This window comes from Cherax quadricarinatus, chromosome 1 (assembly GCF_038502225.1).
Source record: "Cherax quadricarinatus isolate ZL_2023a chromosome 1, ASM3850222v1, whole genome shotgun sequence".
NCBI classification, from domain to species: domain Eukaryota; kingdom Metazoa; phylum Arthropoda; class Malacostraca; order Decapoda; family Parastacidae; genus Cherax; species Cherax quadricarinatus.
In genome coordinates, this window is record NC_091292.1 from 39,218,799 (window position 1) to 39,242,913 (window position 24,115).

At 41.2% G+C, this 24,115-nt stretch overlaps 1 protein-coding gene across 2 annotated transcripts in view; it reads left to right on the forward strand.

Moving 5' to 3' along the window:
• LOC128685213 (NFX1-type zinc finger-containing protein 1-like) overlaps nt 1-24,115 on the forward strand; it is a 429,985-nt gene that overhangs the window by 80,937 nt on the left and 324,933 nt on the right. For both annotated transcript variants that reach the window (XM_070080633.1, XM_070080696.1), the window contains exon 7: nt 10,567-11,652. In XM_070080633.1, coding sequence (XP_069936734.1) covers nt 10,567-11,652 — 1,086 coding nt within the window. The remainder of the gene's footprint in view (nt 1-10,566; nt 11,653-24,115) is intronic.

Genomic DNA, 24,115 nt, shown 5'->3' on the forward strand with positions numbered 1-24,115 from the left:
GTGTTTATTGTATCTTTCTTGTCATATACATATTATTTCTGTGTGCTTGAAGTATGATTGGTTCACATTAGACAGGAATAAAGGTCTTTAGAATTCTTTTTCAGTTGCTCCTTAACCCTTTGAGGGTCGACAGGCCCTCTCCGAAACTCGTTCTCAGGGTCGGCCAAATTTAAAAAAAAAAAAAATAATTTTCTCTTATGAAAAGATAGAGAATCTTTTCCCGATCATAAGGACACCAAAAGTTTGAAATTTGATGGAAAACTTACGGAATTATGCTCTCGCGAAGTTAGCAGTCTCGGCGATTTTTACGCATCGGCAATTTTGCCCACTTTGAGCCCCATTTTCAGCCAATTCCACTGTACTAGTCGATAAAAAACATGAATATTTCGCTAGAACTCCATTTTTTCTATCGAATGGGTGCAAGAAACCACCCATTTATGAAATTCAGCTATCCAGTACAGTGGTCAGAATTTAGCAATTTTGCCAATTTCACACAAATTTCAAAAGATGCCAATTTCTGAATAGGGTCCAGAATAAACAAGAAAGACATTCCTGGCACTAAAATGACATTTCCTCTGGTCATTAGTCATGTCTCAAGGCCTCTCTTATATTCTTTTGCTTTCCACTTCGAATTTTTATTCTCACAAAAAATATAAGATTTACTGTTATGCAGACTACTGCATTAGTGTAAAAAATGGTATAAATATTATTGGCGCACTTGTGAAAGAATATTAGACTCACCAGTTGACGTGTATTGGACATTTGGCACGATTTGTTTACTTTTGAAATTTGGAAAAAATCGAACATTTCTGCTACTTTGAGCTCAATTTCAAGGTACCTTTCATTGTAAAACCAGTCAAAATCATCTCAATTTCTGTAATATGTCTACCATTCTATAAAATGAGACCATGAAAACTAGAATACAACAATAAATACCATACGAAAATACAGTGCAAAGTCGCTGTTTTATTCCAAAAAAACGGTCAAAGTTTTTTTTCTCATTATTCACTGTGTGCTGCAGGATTTTTTTTAGACTGTGCACACTGACCACATAGACCCATTCTTTCATATGTAGGCCTACCAGCTTTCTCCCACTAGATTTGAAGGCGCTAGAATTTAGGCGTACTAGTACGTCAAAAACCCTGGGTCGTAAGCCATACTAGTACGTCCGAAACCCTCAAAGGGTTAAAATAAGTTTAATAATGAAAACTGAACTCTGTAGAACTGTAGATAAACTGTCTCCCTCTGAAGGAGAGCTTGCTAAAACAATAATATACAATAAGTAAAAGAGAAGTGGAAGAGAATAATTTACATTGGGAAAGTAAGTGAGAATTACAGTGGATCCTCCATTTTCGTCAATCTCTGTTATCGCTGATTTTGGTTTTGGCCGACTTTTCATTGATTTTTGGCTTCCGTTTTTGTTGATTACCTCCGTTTTCGTCGATTGTACGGAACCTGTTCAGTGCCCAGCGCGCAGACAAAGCCGCCTCCCACACGCATTCTCAGCCAGTATAGCGTTTCTCAATGAGTGAACATATCCTGCCAGGTCATACGAAACATTTCATAATAATCCTTTGTTTTTGGCACTTGTTTATTGTGTGTGACTGCTAAATAAGCCACCATGGGCCTAGAGAAAGCTTCTAGTGCCAACCCTTTGGTAAAGAATGTGAGAAACACGATATAATTCAAGAAAAAGTATGTAGAAAAGTACGAAAGTGGTAGTGGTAGAGGGTGGTAGTAATGGTGGTAGAGGATGGTAGAGGGTGATATTGATGGTGGTAGAGGGTGGTAGTAATGGTGGTAGTGGTTGTGATGGTGGTAGAGGGTGCCTTTAGTGATTCTGCTAACTCCTCCAATGTTATTGGAGTTATATAGGGCTACAGAAAACACCGCCGCCTCAGCTGCAGCCTTCACCAACATTATGGACGGCTTATGCTCTCAGTGGACCTTATACACTCAATAACACCAACACAACACCAGTCGTGACATACATATTGACTTATTTTATTCATTCTAGAGTATATGTCATGTTTCTATACTATTAACCCTTTCAGGGTTGGTGCCGTACTAGTAAGGCTTGTACACCAGGGTTGGTGCCGCACTAGTACACATAAATTGTAGCGCCTTCAAATCTAGAGAGAGAAAGCTGGTAGGCCTACATATGAAAGAATGGGTCTATGTGGTCAGTGTGCACAGTATAAAAAAAATCCTGCAGCACACAGTGCATAATGAGAAAAAAAAGCTCCGACCGTGTTTTTTGGTTTAAAACAGCAAATTTGCAGTGTATTTTCGTATGCTATTTATGGTTGTATTCTAGTTTTTCTGGTCTCATTTTGTAGAATGGAAGACATGTTACAGAAATTGAGATGGTTTTGATTGGTTTCATAATGAAAAGTACCTTGAAATTGAGCTCAAAGTAGCAGAAATGTTCGATTTTTGCCAAAGTTCAAAAGTAAACAAATCATGCCACACGTTCAATACACATCAACTGGTGAGTTTAATATTCTTTCACAAGTGCACTGATATTATTTATACCATTTCTACACTAATGCAGTAGTCTGCATAACAGTAAATCTTCTATTTTTTTGTGAGAATAAAAATTCAAAGTGGAAAGCAAAAGAAATGTAAGAGAGGCCTGGGGACATAACTAATGAACAGAAAAATGTTATTTTAGTGCCAGGAATGTCTGTCTTGTTTATTCTGGACCCTATTCAGAAATTGGCATCATTTGAAATTTGTGTGAAATTGGCAAAATTGCCAATTTCTGACCACTTTATTGGATAGTTGAAATCGGTAAATAGGTGGTTTCTTGCACTCATTTGATAGAAAAAATGGAGTTCTAGCAAAATAGTTATGATTATTGTCATCTGGTACATAGAAATTGGCTGAAAATAGGGCTCAAAGTGGGTGAAATCGCCAATGCGTAAACATTGTTGAGACCGCTAACTTCACGAGAGCATAATTCCATAAGTTTTCCATCAAATTTCAAACTTTTGGTGTCTTTATGATTGAGAAAAGTTTCTCTATTATTTCATAAGAAAAAATAGTTTTTTTTTTCGAAAAATTTCTGACCCTGAGAACAAGTTGAGGAGAGGGCCTGTCGACCCTGAAAGAGTTAATATTGTTTATTATGTCATATTAGTTGAATTGTGATAGATAAGCAAGCCGTAGAGTTGATAATAGTGTCATATTCTCCAATAAACTCTCTTCTCCTCTCTCTGCCATGCACCAACAAGAGTCTTCAATAAAAGTAGGTGTGATGTTAAATGTTCATTTATACATTTTATTAGTGCTTTACATTTATTTGTCATTCTTTTCTGCATGTAAAACTATATTTAAGCTAGGGAAGTGACCCCTGATAAAGACCTGGTACCCGGAGTCCTTATGGAGGGGGATTCTCCTTCAAAGCAATATCCTCTCTTCCCTCTCTCCTCTTCCCTGTCTTCCATCTATCACCAACAGCCTTCAATAAAGGTAACTATCATGTTGAATGTTCATTTTTTTGTTGGTACTTCTGGGTGTCTGAAATGGATTAATTCCATTTACATTATTTCTTATGGGGAAAATGGTTCCGGTTTTGGCCAATTCCAGTTTTGGCCGATGGCTCTGGAACGGATTAAATACGAAAACCGAGGGTCCACTGTGCTGTACATAATTTTCATGAATATTGATTGAGATTTTTTACATTTTTTACTTACCAGAGTGTTTGGGGTTGAATTATTCATTGGTAATATGTTTTAAAGGAAGCTTTAATTTTTGAAGAGCTAAAATTTATAAAGTGTAATTATTACTGTTTGTAACACATTAAGCGTTGGTCCCATTATATAATGACTTTGAAGCCAGTGTTGGTCCTGTAGTACTATGCCATGAGCTCAACTCACTCAGATAAAAAAATCCTTCAACAAGCAGTGCATAATGAGAAGAAACTGCAACTGTTTTTGATTTAAAACAGTGATTTTGCAGTGTATTTTCATATGGTTTTATGGTTGTATTCTTGGTTTCTTAGTCTCATTTGATAGAATAGAAGATATATTACAGAAATAGAGATGATTTTGATTGGTTTCAGGACTGTAAGTAGCAGCTCAAAGTAGCAAAAATGTTTGATTTTTGCTGATATTCCAGAGTACACAAATGCCGTCACTTGTCCAACACGTGTCTAACTGACCAGTCTAAAATGCGTTTAGGAATGTGCTGACGTTATTTATACAATTATTATAATAATGCAGTAGTCTGCATAACAGTAAATCTTCTATTTTTTGTGTGAGTAAAAGTTCAAAATGAAAAGCAAGTATAATGTAAATGGGACCTGGAGATGTCACCAAGAAACAGAAGAAATTTTTTTAGTGCCAGGAATGTCTATATTTTGAACCATATTTTTAAATTGGCATTTCTTTGAATTGTGTGTGAAATTGGCCAAATTACCAATTTCTGATCACTTTATTGAATAGCTGAAATAGGTAAATGGGCAGTTTTTTGTACTTGATAGAATAGAAGGAATGCTAGTGAAATACCTATAAGTTTGTAAAATGGAACAATGGAATTGGCCAAAAATAGGCTGCAGAGTGGGTGAAATCATCAATGCATAAATATCGCTGAGACCACTAACTTTGTGAGAGCATAATTCAGTAAGTTTTCCATCAGATTTCATACTTTTAGTTCACTGCCTTCAGAAAAACATTCTCTTCATTTGATAAGATAAAATAATTTTTTTTGGTTTTGAAAATTCTTTGACCCTGAGAATAAGTTTTAGATCGGGGGTCTCTACCCTGAAAGGGTTAATTCAACCCATCTGCCATATCCTGTGTGGATTTCTTATACAGCAGGGCCCCACTTATATGGCAGGTTAGGTTCCAGGCTACCGCCGTAAAGCGGAAACCGCCGTAAAGTGGAACACCCTTTTTTTCCACTTATAAATGCATACAAACACTAGATAACAAGTTTACACTAACATATTTTAAGTTAGCAATAGAACCAGGCATCAAAAAACAATAAAAAAGTACAATACACACATAGTGCACTCATTACTTACCTTAAAATATTTATAGTCTTAATCTAGGGTGAGACAAGTATTTATTGTAAGAAATCAAGTGTGGTATGTATGGTAATCAGCCAGGCTACCTTACCAGGCCACCCCACCCACACATACTATTCTATGATATTTAAGCATCCCAGAGCGATAAAATGTATATACAGTTCACTCATTACTTACCTTAAAATATTTGTAGTCTTAATGTAGGGTCAGGAGTAAGTAAATGAGATAAAACGAATAAATGAGAGAGAGAAAGAATGAGTACATGAGAGGGGACAGGCGCAGAGTTATGTAAACAAACCAGGCGAACGTAAGTTTTGTAAACAAACGAAGTGTACACGTCTGGTTTGTGTACAAGTTACATTGTGTACAGGTTGTCTCTACATTGATACGGTATAATTAATAAAGAAGAACGCTCCCATTCTCATGTAACATCATTTTGAGAAGAAATGAAGCTCTAAGTGAAGGCAATGGAAATAAGTCACACTGACTTTTTTGGGTTATCCTAGGTTCTCTACACATATGTTGTTATGTATGATAATCTATGTAACTGTATTTGTGTATACCTGAATAAACTTACTTACATACATACGAAAGGAATAATTTTCTACAGTTACCCCCAGTAACACATTTTCTCTTATGTTAGATTAGAGAAAATGTTATTCTTGCCGTCACTTGTACAAGTTATCTGGCTCCCACATCTTATATTTATGTTTATTTATTCTATTGTGGGGTGTATTTATCATCTTTTTATGTTATGTATCGTGTTTATATAATTTTGAAAAAAATATCATGGATGGATTAATGAAAATGTGTATATTAACATAATATACGACATTTAATGAGACTCGGTGAGTATTGTTATTATTATTATTATCATTTCTAATATGGCGTCACTTGTGCAAGTCGTCTGCTACCACATCTCACATTTATGTTTATTTATTCTACTGTGGGGTGTATTTATCTTATTTATATGTTATGCATCGTGTTTATTATATAATTTTGAAAAAAATATCATAGATGGATTAATGAAAATGTGTATATTAACGTAATATACGACATTTAAATGACTCGATGATTATTATTATCATTACTAATATGACGTCTGGAAACATAAGACACTTACCGATTTTAATGTGTACCTGCATGCCAGCACAGTATGTAAGTTTATTTAGGTACAGGTATACATAAGTATAATTATCAGAGTATATATAAAATATGAAATAACTTTTAAAAACATTTGAAATTTTGGAGTTTCCAGACAAAATGGAGAGACTTAGTGCTTACTGAGCTCACGAAGAATGTAAACAAACAGGGTGGGGCACGGTGACCGTATTAGAAAGTCAGGTGGGGGGAGCCGTATAGCGAGTTTTGGTCATAATTTGAAATGACCGTATTAGCGGAACGCCGTAAAGTGAAACGGCGTAAAGCGGGGCCCTCCTGTATACAGTTTTCAGAAAAGCTCTTGATTCATGTTATCTAAATTAGATTAAGTCAGGTCAGGTTTAGTTAGGTTAAATTGCTGGTGTCTTTTCTTTCTCTCTTATAGTCATATAAGATAACAGGTACATCTTGCTACTTCTTCTTACACTAAGGTCACATTACACTTGCATGTATACCCGTGTATAAACACCCATCTGAGTTTTATTTTATTTTCTTAACAGAGTTCTTTTTTTTTTTTAACAAGTTGGCCATCTCCCACCGAGGCAGGGTGACTCAAAAAGAAAGAAAATCTCCAAAAAGAAAATACTTCCATCATCATTCAACACTTTCACCTCACTCACACATAATCACTGTAAATTCACGAACATAGTTCTTGTCCTTAATTTATTTCATTTTATCTCTATGGGAAAGTGGAGAAGACTCCTTCCTCTTAAGCCATGTGTGTCATAAAAGGTGACTAAAATGCTAGGAGCAAAGGGTTAGCAACCCCTTCTCCTGTTTTAGTTACTAAATGTAAAAAGATTTGTCAGTTAAAAATAGGAGAGGAGATTTATTAAATGGAGAGTTAGAGGTATTGGGAAGATGGAAGGAATATTTTGAGGAATTGTTAAATGTTGATGAAGATAGGGAAGCTGTGATTTCGTGTATAGGGCAAGGAGGAATAACATCTTGTAGGAGTGAGGAAGAGCCAGTTGTGAGTGTGGGGGAAGTTCGTGAGGCAGTAGGCAAAATGAAAGGGGGTAAGGCAGCCGGGATTGATGGGATAAAGATAGAAATGTTAAAAGCAGGTGGGGATATAGTTTTGGAGTGGTTGGTGCAATTATTTAATAAATGTATGGAAGAGGGTAAGGTACCTAGGGATTGGCAGAGAGCATGCATAGTTCCTTTGTATAAAGGCAAAGGGGATAAAAGAGAGTGCAAAAATTATAGGGGGATAAGTCTGTTGAGTGTACCTGGTAAAGTGTATGGTAGAGTTATAATTGAAAGAATTAAGAGTAAGACGGAGAATAGGATAGCAGATGAACAAGGAGGCTTTAGGAAAGGTAGGGGGTGTGTGGACCAGGTGTTTACAGTGAAACATATAAGTGAACAGTATTTAGATAAGGCTAAAGAGGTCTTTGTGGCATTTATGGATTTGGAAAAGGCATATGACAGGGTGGATAGGGGGGCAATGTGGCAGATGTTGCAAGTGTATGGTGTAGGAGGTAGGTTACTGAAAGCAGTGAAGAGTTTTTACGAGGATAGTGAGGCTCAAGTTAGAGTATGTAGGAAAGAAGGAAATTTTTTCCCAGTAAAAGTAGGCCTTAGACAAGGATGTGTGATGTCACCGTGGTTGTTTAATATATTTATAGATGGGGTTGTAAGAGAAGTAAATGCGAGGGTCTTGGCAAGAGGCGTGGAGTTAAAAGATAAAGAATCACACACAAAGTGGGAGTTGTCACAGCTGCTCTTTGCTGATGACACTGTGCTCTTGGGAGATTCTGAAGAGAAGTTGCAGAGATTGGTGGATGAATTTGGTAGGGTGTGCAAAAGAAGAAAATTAAAGGTGAATACAGGAAAGAGTAAGGTTATGAGGATAACAAAAAGATTAGGTGATGAAAGATTGAATATCAGATTGGAGGGAGAGAGTATGGAGGAGGTGAATGTATTCAGATATTTGGGAGTGGACGTGTCAGCGGATGGGTCTATGAAAGATGAGGTGAATCATAGAATTGATGAGGGAAAAAGAGTGAGTGGTGCACTTAGGAGTCTGTGGAGACAAAGAACTTTGTCCTTGGAGGCAAAGAGGGGAATGTATGAGAGTATAGTTTTACCAACGCTCTTATATGGGTGTGAAGCGTGGGTGATGAATGTTGCAGCGAGGAGAAGGCTGGAGGCAGTGGAGATGTCATGTCTGAGGGCAATGTGTGGTGTGAATATAATGCAGAGAATTCGTAGTTTGGAAGTTAGGAGGAGGTGCGGGATTACCAAAACTGTTGTCCAGAGGGCTGAGGAAGGGTTGTTGAGGTGGTTCGGACATGTAGAGAGAATGGAGCGAAACAGAATGACTTCAAGAGTGTATCAGTCTGTAGTGGAAGGAAGGCGGGGTAGGGGTCGGCCTAGGAAGGGTTGGAGGGAGGGGGTAAAGGAGGTTTTGTGTGCGAGGGGCTTGGACTTCCAGCAGGCATGCGTGAGCGTGTTTGATAGGAGTGAATGGAGACAAATGGTTTTAAATACTTGACGTGCTGTTGGAGTGTGAGCAAAGTAACATTTATGAAGGGATTCAGGGAAACCGGCAGGCCGGACTTGAGTCCTGGAGATGGGAAGTACAGTGCCTGCACTCTGAAGGAGGGGTGTTAATGTTGCAGTTTAAAAACTGTAGTGTAAAGCACCCTTCTGGCAAGACAGTGATGGAGTGAATGATGGTGAAAGTTTTTCTTTTTCGGGCCACCCTGCCTTGGTGGGAATTGGCCGGTGTGATAATAAAAAAAATAAAAAAATAAAAGAAAAACTTTATATAGTTGGGATGTTTGAACGTGTGGATGTGGTAAAACACAAGCACACACTGCAAGACTGGAGGATGACTGCAGGAATGAGGAGAACTTTGTATGCATGGTTCCTTCTGGCAGTGTACAAGATTTGACTGCTGGAATAAAATAATGGCCGAACCATTCAGCAAATGAGGCATGCCATTGGGTACCTCAATCATCTATGTTACCATGTTAGATCACCAGATAAGAGGCTAGCTGGCCTCTTATCTGATGATCTAACATGATAACACAGATGACTGAGGCTTCACGTGTTGAGTGGTTTAGCCATTATTTTATTCCAGCAGTCAAGATGTACAGTGCCACAGTGAACCTTGCATATAAAGTTCTTTCATTCCTGATAATTCCTGCAGTCATCCTCCAATCTTGCAGTGTGTGCTTGTTTTTACCACATCCTCACTTGATAAATAAGCATAGGCTTGCACATGAAATTGCATATTGCATTTGCACACAGACAAGATAAAACGATCCTTATCTACAATGAAACCAAGAGCAAAGCTTTCTTGCTTTCTTCTGTAAGCTTTTAACCTATGCATCTAATGTAGTGTTGTCTTATCACTTATAAAAGCTTGCTACGGACTGATCATTCCCAGAAATGGTTTCTGGAAAGAAAGCACAAGTAACAACTCATGGCTGTGTGAGCAGCTGGTTCACTCACCACTCAACATGTTTTCAAGCTAAATGCATTTTTGAAGCTTTCAAACCCTCCATCACTAAACATGCACCACTGAAGTTTCCTTCCTTGTGACACACAGTTGTGTAGCAGGAGAAGCTTTGTACCTCTTCACTAAGTGGGGTCTCTTTCACTCTCTTCTCCTCCATTCACACATTTAATAACTTCTGTGTTTTATTTAGTTGTATTGAATTCTTTGATATTTCTCTCAGCATGTTACAGTCTGTACTTCTTATTACACAAGCTCTTATTTTCTTCTCTTTGTAATTATAAGAATGTTTGGTTCTCTCTCACAGCACAAGCAGAGTGAGTCTCTATCACACTGCATCAACTTGAAGAAAAAACTTAAACTTTTTTAACTCTGATCATATTCTTGCTTCTTTTGTTGACACTCCATCATCACTGGTATTCATCTTGGGTGATATGATTAATATTCAGGGATGAGATATGTCTTAGTAGAGTAGGGAAGAAGCGCATGTACTCACCCCTTCTCCCAACCCTCCAACTTGGGTTGGAGGGAAAATATTGCATGGAGTGTAGCACAGTAGTCAGATATTGTGTGTAATTTGATAGCAGGAAACCTGCTGTGGCTAGGCTAGCACCAGTGTTTTGCATGTTAGCTCGTGTATTCTTTAAGCTGCACACCATCACAATTTTTATGAGCCATCAGAATTTTTGGTTGCACTTATTTAATTGTATTACAATAATATCACAATGTGAAGTCATATTGTAACAGGATTTAGTGTATAAGGATATTTTTTTTAGTGAAACTTATTGTAGTATTCATATGATGAACTTGTTCCATTATATAAGTTTTATGAATTATACAGAAGTTAGAATTATTCACAATTCTTTATTTTATACAATATTAAAATTATTTTATTTTTCAACAGCTTCAGCGAAATCACCAGGCATGTCAAGGTGTGAGGATCTGTGTAGTGGACAACTTTCAGGGAGAGGAAAACAATATTATCCTCTTATCTTTAGTTCGCAGTAATTTGGAAGGAAATGTTGGCTTCCTTCGTACTGATAACAGAATTTGTGTCGCCCTCTCACGTGCCAAGCATGGGCTGTACATCACTGGAAATATGGACCTTCTTTGTACCTCAAGTGAACTCTGGAAGAAGATTAAAAATGATCTTAAAGAAGAGAGCTCCATTGGCAATTCCTTAACTCTTAGGTGTGAAAATCATCCTGATCAATTAACATCAATATCATCAGGTGAAGACTTTGTCAACAAAAGTCCTGAGGGAGGATGTCGTCAAATATGCGGTGGTTCTCTTCCACACTGCAAGCATTCTTGTCCCAAGATTTGTCACATGGATGATTTACAGCATGAAATGTATAAGTGTAGAGTTCCTTGTCCCAAGATTCTTTGTGAGTTGGACCATCAGTGTCCAAAGAAATGTTGGGAAAAGTGTACACCATGTGAAGTTCCTGTTGCAAAGGTGTTACCTTGTAGTCATATTCACAGAATTCCTTGCCATGTTGACCCAAGTAGCTACAAGTGTCCAACTGAAGTAATTAAAGAAAAGCCTCTCTGTCAACACAAGGTTAAGATGCCTTGCCATTATGATCCAAAAGTATTTCCTTGCCCCATGGACTGTGATACTAGACTGGACTGTGGTCACAAATGTCGACTAAATTGTCACCGTACATCAGACCCAGACCACATTCTTTACAATTGTTTAGAAAATTGTACAAGATTGAATGCAGGGTGTTCACAAAACCATACATGCATAAAAAAATGTTATGAAGAGTGTGGATCTTGCACAGTAAAAGTGAAGAAAATATTACCATGTACTCATGTGGTCAATAAGGTTGATTGTTCTGAGCGTGTTGAAGATATCAAGTGCCATAAATCCTGCATTAAAACACTCATGTGTGGTCATCCATGTAAGAAAGTGTGTTATCAAGAATGTGGCAACTGTGCAGTAAAAGTGAAAAAAACTGTACCAGGTTGTAATCACACTGCTGAGGTAAGTCAGGTCTTGTAATCACATTGCTGAGGTAAGTCAGGTCTTGTAATCATATTGCTGAGGTAAGTCAGGTCTTGTAATCACATTGCTGAGTTAAGTCAGGTCTTGTAATCACATTGCTGAGTTAAGTCAGGTCTTGTAATCACATTGCTGAGTTAAGTCAGGTCTTGTAATCACATTGATGAGATAAGTCAGGTCTTGTAATCACATTGCTGAGGGAAGTCAGGTCTTGCAATCACAGTGCTGAGGTAAGTCAGGTCTTGTACTCACATTGCTGAGTTAAGTCAGTCTTGTAATCACATTGCTGAGGTAAGTCAGGTCTTGTGATCATATTGCTGAGGTAAGTCAGGTCTTGTAATCACATTGCCGAGTTAAGTCAGGTCTTGTGATCACATTGCTGACGTAAGTCAGGTCTTGTAAAATAAGACTAAATTTACTTTTTTGAATCATCATTTTGCTTGTCAAATTAACCAGTACTGTACATATTCAGATTCTTTGCTTCAGTAACAGTTATGAATTTTATAAATGCTCTACAGTAAACCCACAGTATAAAGGCCCCAATATAACCCACTTTGTAAACTGTATTCAAAATCTTATTTATTTTCAGTTTTTTTTTCAGTATATCTAATTGTTTTGGAATGGATAATACTTTTGTTCAGTAAATGTATGACAGAGGGGACAGTACTTGGGGACTGGCAGAAAACATGCATCCTTCCTTTGTATAAAGACAATGGGGACAAAAGAGAGAGTAAGAATTTTAGGGGAATAAGTTTGTTGAGTATACTTGTAGTAGGTTGGTAGACAACAACCACCCAGGGAGGTACTACCGTCCTGCCAAGTGAGTGTAAAATGAAAGCCTGTAGTTGTTTTACATGATGGTAGGATTGCTGGTGTCCTTTTTTCTGTTTCATAAACATGCAAGATTTCATGTACGTCTTGCTACTTCTACTTACACTTAGGTCACACTACACATACATGTACAAGCACATATATACACACCCCTCTGGGTTTTCTTCTATTTTCTTTCTAGTTCTTATTCTTGTTTATTTCCTCTTATCTCCATGGGGAAGTGGAACAGAATTCTTCCTCCGTAAGCCATGCGTGTTGTAAGAGGCAACTAAAATGCCGGGAGCAAGGGGCTAGTAACCTCTTCTCCTGTATATATTACTAAATGTAAAAGGAGAAACTTTCGTTTTTCCTTTTGGGCCACCCCGCCTCGGTGGGATACGGCCGGTGTGTTGAAAGAAGATATATACATACCCCTCTGGGTTTTCTTCTATTTTCTTTCTAGTTCTTGTTCTTGTCTATTTCCTCTTATCTCCATGGGGAAGTGGAATAGAATTCTTCCTCCGTAAGCCATGCGTGTCGTAAGAGGCGACTAAAATGCCGGGAGCAAGGGGCTAGTAACCCCTTCTCCTGTATACATTACCAAATTTAAAAGGCAAAATTCCCATTTTTCCTTTTGGGCCACCCCACCTCAGTGGGATATGGCTGGTGTGTTGAAAGAAAGAAGAAGTTTGTTGAGTATACTTGTAGTAGGTTGGTAGACAACAACCACCCAGGGAGGTACTACCGTCCTGCCAAGTGAGTGTAAAATGAAAGCCTATAAAAAAAAGGCCTTAGCTTGCTACCACCTGCAGCTCATAAGACTGCCATCCCCACAAGCCCCTTTGGGGCGGGGCAGATGATAGACCAGAGGCCTAGCTTCTCCCTACGGGTCCCGTGAGGACAGGGACTGTGGCTAGGCCTGGGGACAGTTGGTCCCAAAGATGAGGGGGTACTTGTACCTCCTCCCATGGGAGACTTAGGTCTCGAGATACTCCCCAGATAGGGAGCCAAGGCCGGGTCACCTCTACTTGGAAAAGACCCGGGCCGGGAGAATACAGGCGAATAAAAAAAAGAAAAAATGAAAGCCTGCAATTGTTTTATGTGATGGTAGGATTGCTAGTGTTTTTTTCTGTCTCATAAACATGCAAGATTTCAGGTATGTCTTGCTACTTCTACTTACACTTAGGTCACACTACACATTCATGTACACGTTTATGTATACACACTCATCTGAGCATTCTTTGAGTTTATCTTAATAGTACTTGTTCTTACTGCTTTTTCTTTTATATCCATGGGGAAGTGGAATAAGAATCTTTCCTCCGTAAGCCATGTGTGTGTTATAAAAGTCAACTAAAATGCCGGGAACAATGGGCTAGTAACCCCTTTTCCCATATAGCCTACTAAAAAGATAAAGAAGAAAATTGTCAAAGTGAGATGTTTGAATGTGCGTGGATGTTGTACATAAAAACATAAGGAAGAAGGAACACTGCAACAGGCCTACTGACCCATGTGAAGCAGGTCCATCCCCTCCCCCTGGATTAGCCCAATGACCCACCTAGTCGGGTATTACAACCCAGGAGTCCAAATGGCCTGTTATCCTGGGTGTAAAGGGAGCAAAATAAACACAGCAGAAAAGTTTTGAATTATATTATCCTTCACCAGCAATATGTACACTATGTACAGTGATAAGTATAGTGCACTCCACGGTAAGCAAGGCAGAAATAGAAGCCACAAGAAAGCAGACCGTGCTTCAACCAGCTCTAGACTGGGAATGACAAGGGCAGACAGGAGAGTGGTACCCACATAACCTCTGCGATTACCAAGACCATCTTCTTATTGGCTGGAACCTGGTCACTAGTTGAAAGACGGGGCCCCATCATCAACTCTCAGCAACCTGATTCGCTGGTTGGGGGAGATAGCCTGTAAATGAGGGTGTGTACATGCGCCGAATAAAGGTTACATACTCTTTGCATGCCACACCCCCACCCTGAGAAGGCTCAGGATTAGGCTGCCACCTCCCAGTGGTAACCGTGCCGCCATGGCACAAAATAATGGGACCGCCTTTCCTCTCCACCATCCAGCTCTTAGATAGAGCTCAGCTTTTCTCGTGACAAAAAGCCAAACTCTAAACTCAAGAGTGAGACAGCAGTCAGTCGGGCTAGCATAGGTCCAAGATATAGGCGGACGATAGCCCGCATCCCCTCACTAAAAGAAAACCACACCAGGGGATAAAAAAAAAAGAGCGTGGAAAGGGTTACCACAAGTAACCTAACATCCTAACCTAAGTAAAAAAATAATTAAACTCTAGATAAAGAGTCTGCCAACATATTTTCTTTGCCGACAATATGTACAATAGTAATATTATAGGGCTGCAGCCTTAGCGTCCAGCGCATGAGCCTTGTGTTGTGGTTCTTCGTGGTTTGGAGATATACTAGAGGATTGTGATCACTGTAGACGGTGACCACCTGCGATGTCTGGCCCACATAAACATAGAAATGCTCCAAAGCCAGTACCAGCGCGAGGGCTTCTTTTTCAACGGTAGAGTATGCCCTGGATAATCTTTAATAGCAAGAACTTTAGCAAGTTTAGGAGCAACTTTACCACTACCTACTTCATGGCCTAGAAAAGTGACAGTGGCCTGGCCAAAGGAAGATTTAGATAAATTAACTTAAATGGGAACTCTGAAAGGTCTCAAAAAGAGCCTTAAGTCTAAGTAGGTGTTGATCCCAAGTATCAGACACCACAACAATATCATCTAGGTACGCTGCCGTGCCTTCAAGTCCTTTAATAGCCTCATGGACGAGTTTCTGGAATGAAGAGGGGGAATTTTTCATTCCGAAGGGGGTAACTGTGTATTGATAATGATCTCCTGGAATTACGAAGGCAGAAATTTCCTTCGCCTTATCTGTCAAAGGTACCTGATAGTAACCTTTAAGATCTAACTTGGACACAAAAGTAGCCTTACCCACAAAGTCAATTACGTCATCCAGACGAGGAAGAGGGTAAGCATCTGTAATTGTGACCTCATTGACCTTACGGTAGTCTGTACACATACGAAACCCTCCATCAGCCTTCTTAACAAGGATGCACGGTGAAGCCCATGGACTAGATGACTCCTCCACTAAACCATGCTCTAACAGAAATTCTACTTCCTGCTGAAGTAGCTTCTGCTTTTCAGGATTAGCTCTGTAGGGGGAGAGTTTAATAGGGTTAGAGTTTCCCACATCTACATCATGATAACCTAACGTACATTTTTTCGGCACATCCGAAAAAAATATTAGGATATGACTGTAGAAGGTCAGTTAAACTTGTTGCTTGCGTTTCAGATAGTCCCTCCATTAAAGGACTAGGATCCTTGAGGAGGACAGAATTTGTAAGTTTAACATTAATTTCAGAGATAGAGTGCAAAGAATCAGAGTCGTCCTCAAAGGTAGAGGACAGAGTCAATGTCAATGTCAAATGACCAGAGCTTTGGTAAGAGGGGAGTGGGGGAAGAAGGATGGGTAAGGATGGAAGTTTGGGAAAGGTTGGGGAGGGAGGAGGGGTAGGTGGGGATATAAAAGGGTAGTGGCCTATCCACTTTGGTGTAGTTTGAATATGCGTGTGTGCATATTAAGTGTTTTATGAAGAGGTTGGTTATATGTGTAGGGTATACCTCCTGCCCATCAATTACGCAATGCTATATTGTGTTATACCACTGCGTCATTGAATTGGAAGGATGCATACTGTATAGAATTGGTTACCTTTTTTTTTTTTTTTTTTTTTTATTCACGAGAGGTTGGTCAGGAGGCGCAGCTGCAGGCGAAGGTTGCTGGGCATTTGATGGAGGTTGGTTTCTCACCTGGAGTCGGCCAGCAAGGCTGTGACTGAGGTGGTGTCCTGCTGTATTGTAGTAGTAGATGTAACGAGGTCAGTTGTAAGGTGTTGGTTGATAGAGGTGGGTCACCCGGAGATGGGGAGGGCTTATCCGTGTTACTGGACATAGAATGGTTCTGGTGGTATCCATTCTTCTTCTGTGGGGAGGTCGCTTAAGATATTGGGACGAGGGAAGTTCTCCTTGTGGATAAAGCGTCGAACTCTTTGTTGGAGGGTCATTCTTTGGGATCTGTGGGGTGGTGATGGTATAGTCGGTTGTGTTCACTGGTTGGGGGGGATTCTCTCTGTCAGGCACGTAGAGTTCCTGCATGTCATATAGTTGTCTCTTAGTAAGTTTGTCTAATCGGACATTGATTGCAGGGATTCTCTGTTGTATGTGTAGGTCCTCTGATCTGATTCTGTCTCTGAGTCTGGTGTTCGTGATGAAGCGGAGGGCTTTGTTTTGTACTCTTTGGAGTTAGAGCATGTTGGTTTTGGTTGTGAGCGACATGGGTACGCAGGGGTATTCTAGCAGAGGTCTGATCATCATCTTGTACAGGTGAAGTTTGATGTGGGGAGGGGCTGCTTTGAATCGATAAAGTTGGCCAAGGCGGGCTTTCGCTAGGTTTACTTTTTTGGTTACATGGGTTGTAGAGTTGAGTAATCTGCCGATCTCGTATCCTAGGATCTTGTTTGGGTTCCTTATAGCAATACGGGTACCTCTGATGGAAATGCCCCCTTTTTCTTCTATGGTTGATGGTAAGCACCCAACGGTGCTGATGAGGACTTTGTCAGGGTTGGTTGTGATTCTCCATTTTTTCTCCCACCTGGCAGTTCTATTTAGTTCTTCATTCATTTTCTCGATTGCTCTCCTGTGCTTGTTTGCACCAGCTGTAGGGGTGGAGGAGACAACATGGATGACATCGTCTGCGAATTGGGTGATGATGGTGTCGGTATGTTCAGGTTGGGGGAGGTCGTTGACGTATATGTTGAAGAGGACGGGGCTGAGGCAGGAGCCTTGGGGTACTCCTGCTGTTGGTGTGAAGGGGGTTGCTTCTGCTCCATGGAAGGTGGGGATGATTTTTCTTCCTGTTAAGAAGTTGTAGATGAGCCTGAGAAAGGTCCAGTTGAGATCAGGGAGGTCTACGAGTTTGTAAATGAGACCGTCGTGCCAAAGGCTGTCGAAGGCCTTGTGAACGTCCCTGGTGGCGATGAGGGCCAGGTTCCCTTGCTTCTTCAGGCTGGCCACAGCATCATAAATGATGTTTATGGCATGCTGAGTGCTGCGGTGGGACCTGAAGCCGAACTGCCTTTCTGAGAATAGTTGGTTGAACTCCATGTAATAGTTGAGTCTGTTGGAGATTATTCTTTCGAAGACTTTGCCTGTGGCGATGAAGATCATCTTAGCTGTCTCGAAAGCCACTGGGAAGTGACCGGATGCCAAGATGGCGTTGTAGACATTCACCAGAGACATCTTGCAGTTACGGGGGAGGTACTTTAGTTGTTTAGCTCTAATGCCTGATGGGCCTGGAGCTGTGTTTCTCAGTCCCCCTATGACTTGGGATACTTCTCTGAGCGTGACTGGTGAGGGGATGTTCGTCTTCAAGGGTAGCTGTGTCAATTGATGGAATGGGATGAAAGTCTTCTAGGTTCTCGTCCTGCCATTGGTTGACCCACTGATAGTGGGTGTTGTTAAATCTTCTGCTGTCGTTATGTGAGAGAATGTTCTCCCATACTTCCCCCATCAGCTTGGCTTGGTCCAGTGGGTCTTCAAGTAGGGTAGTCACTACCTCACCATTTGTGCCGGTGAAGGAGTGAGAGAGGTGTTGAGTGGGAGTGTGTTTGGCCCCTAGTAGTCTGCGGATCATGCTCCAGAATTGGTCAGGGTGGTGTTTGTACTGGTTAGCTTGGCGCACAAGATATTCCCAAAGATCTCTTTTATGCTGGGTTATTAAGGCGATTAGCTCTCTTCTCGATCTTAGTAGGGCTTCCCGGGAGGGTTGCCCTGTGAGGAAGTGTCTAATGCAATCTAATTGGTACCTGTTCATTCTGTCCTTGATTTCCCTAGTTGGTTTGTATTGTTGGTAAATCTTGGACTTTGTTAGTGTGCAGCAAGCTTGTGTGGCCTCTTTGATTCTGGCATGAAGGGAGTTAATTGCCCCATCTATTGCATTGCAGGGCTGGTCTTCGAGAGAGATGGTTTGATCATTACCTAAGAAGGCTCTAAAGGGGTCGAAACCTAGCGTCTTCAGGTTGGGTTTAGGGGGGGTGGGTGTACGGAACGGAGTGGACTGCAGCTTGATTACCACAGGGATGTGATCGGATCCGACGTTGCCACCTGGTGAGACTCTACAGTGGAACAAGTCACAGTCTCTGTTGGTGAGGACTACGTTTGGGGTGCCTGGGTGATGGCCCACAAACGACTTGAAGAATGGGCCTTGGAATTTGAGGTCTTTCGCGGCCATTATGTGATATAGTTGTTTCCCCTTGTGGTCACCTTGGGGCATGGTGGCTCCACAATTGAAGAGAGCAGGGTGGTGGGCATTGAAGTCCCCGGCTAGGACAGTGGGGATATTTTTATTGAGAAGTCGGTGTAAGGGAATGGATTCGATATACGGTTGTCTGGGAGGGAAGTATCCTGTGATTACTAGGAGTCTCCCATGTGATGTTGGCACTTCAACCGCTAGGACGTTGTCCTCGTCGACATGTATGTTGCAGAATTCATGCCCCTGCTTCACTAAGATGGCCACCCCACTGTTGGGTCCCCTGGATTTCTCAAGAGTTGAGTACCCACGTATCTTTATGTGCTGGTCAGGTCTGGCTGATGTTTCATTTAAGAGGATAATATCTGGGTTGTGGTTGCAGAGTTCGAGTTCAAGGAGGTAATGGTTGTTGAAGAAGTGATGTATGTTGATTTGCAGAATTGTGATCCCCATTATTGTACGTGTTTGGCAGAGTTGCTGTGCACAGCGGGTGGGTGTTTGGTGGCACAGTCACGTGGCGGTTGTGTGCGCGTTCTGTTGGGAATGCGGGAGGGAGGGGGATTGTAGTCTTGCATGGACTTCTGAGTGGAGAATTGGTCGTCGTCTGTGATGTTGGTGACGGTTGTATTTGAAGACGAGTCTGAATCATCTGAATCGTTGTAAGGCCTGTGGGGCAAATCAGGGTCGGAGTTGTTTTGGATGGTTGGGACATCAGTCTCATCGGTTGTCGACGATGTCGACATTGGGGACATTGGAGGTTGAGTAAGGTTGGATATGACTTGATATAAGTCTTGTTCAGAGGATATCTCACATGGGGTGGCAGTGGGACCAGGTTGGTCCATTGGGTCAGCCTCAGTGGTGGTTGGTTGTGCATCAGCTAGTGGTACAGATGCAGGGTTTGTTGGTTCCATGCAGGTGGATGGTTGGTCGTGTGCGGGGGTATGGGTTGTGGGGCTCATGTATGGGCGCACTGAGTTGGGGATGATTATGGCTGAAGTGCCATTTGCAATGAACAACTCATTGAGGATGGTGCAGCAGAGGTGGTCGTTGCCCTTGGACCATTCTTTAGCCAGCATGAAGTATGCCGTGCTCTTTATTATCCCTTCTTGGATGAGGCCGGAGGGGATTGGGTAGGAGGGAGGCCCTTGGGGCTGGAGGGGGTCTGGAGTATGGATTGGGTGGGGGCCTGGTGGGGCTGGGGATCCAGGCATTGTGATGAGATGCAGTGGCAGTAAGAGCATTGCTGGAGTTTGGCAGGTTGGGGTAAGATTCGTGGGACATTGGGGGAGGAGAGTGAGCTGCCTTTTGTTTGGCATTGGTCAGTTTTCTGTTTTCAAGGGCTTTGCAGACTTTGTTTTTCCTGGTAGGGCAAGTAGGTGAGACAGCATGGTGGGACCCGCCACAGAGGATACACTTGGGTTTATTTCTGTTAGGGCAGTCCTTGTATACATGGGCATCCGCACAGATGCTGCATATAGGATTCACTTTGGTGCATTTGTTTGTGTTATGACCAAAGTGGTAGCATTTGAAGCATTGGGTAATGGAGACGAATCTCTCCATGCTGACTTGATCGGGTGTGCATTTGGTGCCGAAGCATTTCAGGCCATGGTCACATATGTATTTGGCCTCTTCAGGTGTCTCAACGATAAGTTTCAGCAATTGCTGGTTGACAGAGTTCTTGGCAAACTTGAAAGCCTTGAGGACCGTGAATTCGGAGTTGTCTTGGTTGATTCCATCCGCGAGTTCAACATCAGTGTAATCATGCATGATGCTGTTGATGCGTGCAATAAACACTGAGCGCTGAGCCTGGAAGTTGTCAGGTGGGATGGGGGAAATGCCACCATCAGCGAGTTTGTCTAGAACGTCTCTTTTTAGAAGGTGGAGTAACTCCTCTTCCGAGGAGAGCAGTAGAACTGCACCAGTATGGGTGTTGAATATGTCCACAGGTGCGATGGTAGCCTTGCTACGAATGCAGTCTAAAATATCCCTTTTGGATTTCGGGTCACCAGTGACCCGAAGTCTCACTCTTATATTGGGCATCTTGCCCAGCTAATTTAAAGCTGACTTAGATAATATGCTGAAAAGAAATCAGTTGCCTGTGTGTGCTGCATCCTAATTCCTATTTCGGCTGACTTATGAAGGACAGCCCCTAAGATAGCCTAGCCCTCGAGGGTGTGAGGGGAGACGGGGCCCAAGGCAAAGATCGGCCGGATTTTAAAAAACCACACGGGCTACTGGATGGTCAAAATGCCTTGTTTTAAATCGCCGAAGGCGAAGTTGCCGAAAAATAAGAAGACAGGAAAGTTGGAAGGATAGCAGTGTGAGTAGAGTGTTCTGTGGATAGGCCAGTGTATTGGGCTGGGTAATGGGAGTGGTTGGGGTGGGGAAGGATGAGGATGGGGGTGGTGGGGGAGAGGGAACAAGCAGGCTGGTCACCACCTTACCCTCTTGATGGGATGGGGCTCGAAGTGACTGCAAGCAAGTTTCCTCTCAGCTCTGGTCAAGACAACTCAGGATGACCCAAGAAAAATCTCGAGTAACAGTGTTCAGAGTTGCTCTGATCTCGAATTCAGGACAGCGTCATTACTGGGACTTTATCTGGTGTATGAAAAGACTTTAATTGATTAATGTGGTAAGTTTTAGTTTTTGAGGTGTTATTTATGGGAGCTACCACATAATTTACATCAGATAATCTACTTACAATCTGCATAGGTCCCGTAAATCTAGCTTTCAAGGTGTGGCCAGGTATAGGTTCCTGCACCAACACCTTGTCTCCTGGATGGAAGGAGCAGAATTGTGCACTTTTGTCATACCTCTGTTTCATCTTACTTTGAGCTGTCTTTAGGTTAGCCTTGGCTAACTGACATGCCACTTGCAACCTTGAAGACGGGTTGTAGAGTGTTGAGCTAACGTCTTCTCCCATCCATCCTTCTTTGAGCACCCGAAGAGGACCTCGTACATTGTGCCCAAAGATCAGCTCAAACGGACTATACCCTGTAGACTCTTGTACCGTCTCTCGTACTGAGAACAGCAACAAAGGTAGTGATTCATCCCAGTCTGTAGGAAAGTGCATGCAAAAAGTTCTCATCATGGTTTTTTACGTCTGATGGAATCTTTCCAAGGCGCCTTGGGACTGAGGATGATAGGCAGTGGATAAGTTGTGGATTATCCCTAACCTAGTTAACCCTTTCAGGGTCCAAGGCCAAAATCTGAAGTCACGCACCAGTGTCCAAGAAATTTTGAAAAAAAAAAAAATTATTTTTTCTTACAGAATTAAAGAGCATATTTTTGTGAAGGTAATAAAACAAAAAAAATTAGAATCTGATCAGTACTTACCGAGATACAGTGCCAAGAAGTTTGTAGAAAATGATGTGGTGGCGGCAACATCGACGAATTCCACATACGCGTATTATATTATTTTGTTGTTTTAGTTGTTTTTTCTTTTCTTTTCCAATTTTTTTCTATTCCTACTAACATTTGGGGCCTGAGAGACCAATACTGTATATAATTTATATATATAAACTCACTGTATTGAACACAATAACCGCACTAAAGTTATTATCATATTATTGTTTACCACTGTTGTTTATTACAATAAACATGCACAAATATTGTATAATACTAATGTTCTATCATATATTTACATATTTACAATCACTGGACATGGTTTTAGAACTGCTGGAGCTTGTGGAACTCCTTGAAACAAGGCACCATGCACAGAGGCACCTTACATTCCTCACACATAAACCGAGTGTCTTTGCGTCTTTGTTGCCGTCGTTTTGTTTGTGCACAGACAATGCATCTCTTCTGAGCAAATTTCTTTTGAGTTGAAGGAAGCTGTATTATGAAATGATCACCTTCTCTTCTCAAACGCTTGGGTATATTGTGATGAATTCGAGGACCATGTTGTATTGCAGGTGTTGTTACCTGGTACTTCATTATGAGTTGTCTGACAACAGACAAACAAAATTCACCATACGGTGGTCTGTTACCAGTCTTTATTTGGTACATATTATATGCATTCAGCATTGAAATGTCCATGAGATGGAAGAAAAGTTTCATGTACCACTTGTAACTCTTACGAACACAGTCAACAAAACCAATCTGCATGTCACACTTGTCAACCAAGCGCATGTTTTGTGTATAATCAATCACTGTCACTGGTTTTCGAATACGTTCATTAGTCACTCGATCAACTTTGCCACTGTCTTGCATTTCATTACGGTGAATGGTTGTCAACAATGTGACATCTCGTTTGTCATGCCACCGTAATGCCATGATGTCATTGGCAGTAAACACCTGCACGTCATCACCACGAACACCTGCGTTGAGCCTGGGCATATGTTTACGATTAGAACGCACTGTGCCACACACATCTGTCTTGTTCACTCGCATGAAATCACTGAGTAATGGGCTTGTGTACCAGTTATCGGTATATAATGTATGGCCCTTACCAAGATAAGGTGCCATCATGTTTCTCACTACGTCACCTGATATACCCAATAACATCTTGGTATCTTTCAATGTTTTACTACCCGTGTATACAACAATATCCAACACCAGGCCACTGTCACAATCACAGAGTACAAACAATTTTATACCAAAGCGGTTCCTCTTGCTCGGTATATACTGCTTGAATGACAGTCTACCTTTGAACAAAATCAAAGACTCGTCAATTACAAGATTCTTGAATGGATAAAAGTATATCCTGAACTTTTGTTTGAGATACATGAAAACATTTCTAATCTTGTATAACCTGTCACTTCTGTCAGGCCTGGTTTTGTCAGAGAAGTGCAACATACGTAAGAGTAAGATAAACCTGTTCACTGGTATTATTTCACTGAAGGATGGGGTACAAATTAGCCGATCTGTGGACCAGTATGCTTTTATATTATGCTTATAGACGTGAGGCATAAGCATTATTGTTGCAAAAAGCAAATACATTTCTGCAACAGTCGTCTCTTTCCACCTGTGTAGTCTTGACTGTGGTGATAAGATCGTATTTGCCATGGTGTACTGAAAATACTTATTACTTTCCCTGACAATAGTTTCCATCAATGGCTGGTCAAAGAATAATTCAAAGAATTCCAGTTCATTGGCCGTGGTTCCAAGGGGACAGGTAGGTAGAATTCCACTTTGCGAGTCATCAAAGTGGTGAGGGCTGGGAACAAAATTGGGATTTTGCTGCCAATCCCAGATACGGTTTGCTGGTGGATACTGGACATCATAGGCTGGTTGTACGGGTGGTTGTGGCGGGCTGGTGGGTGACGCTCCGCTTTGTCCTTGAACTGACGAGT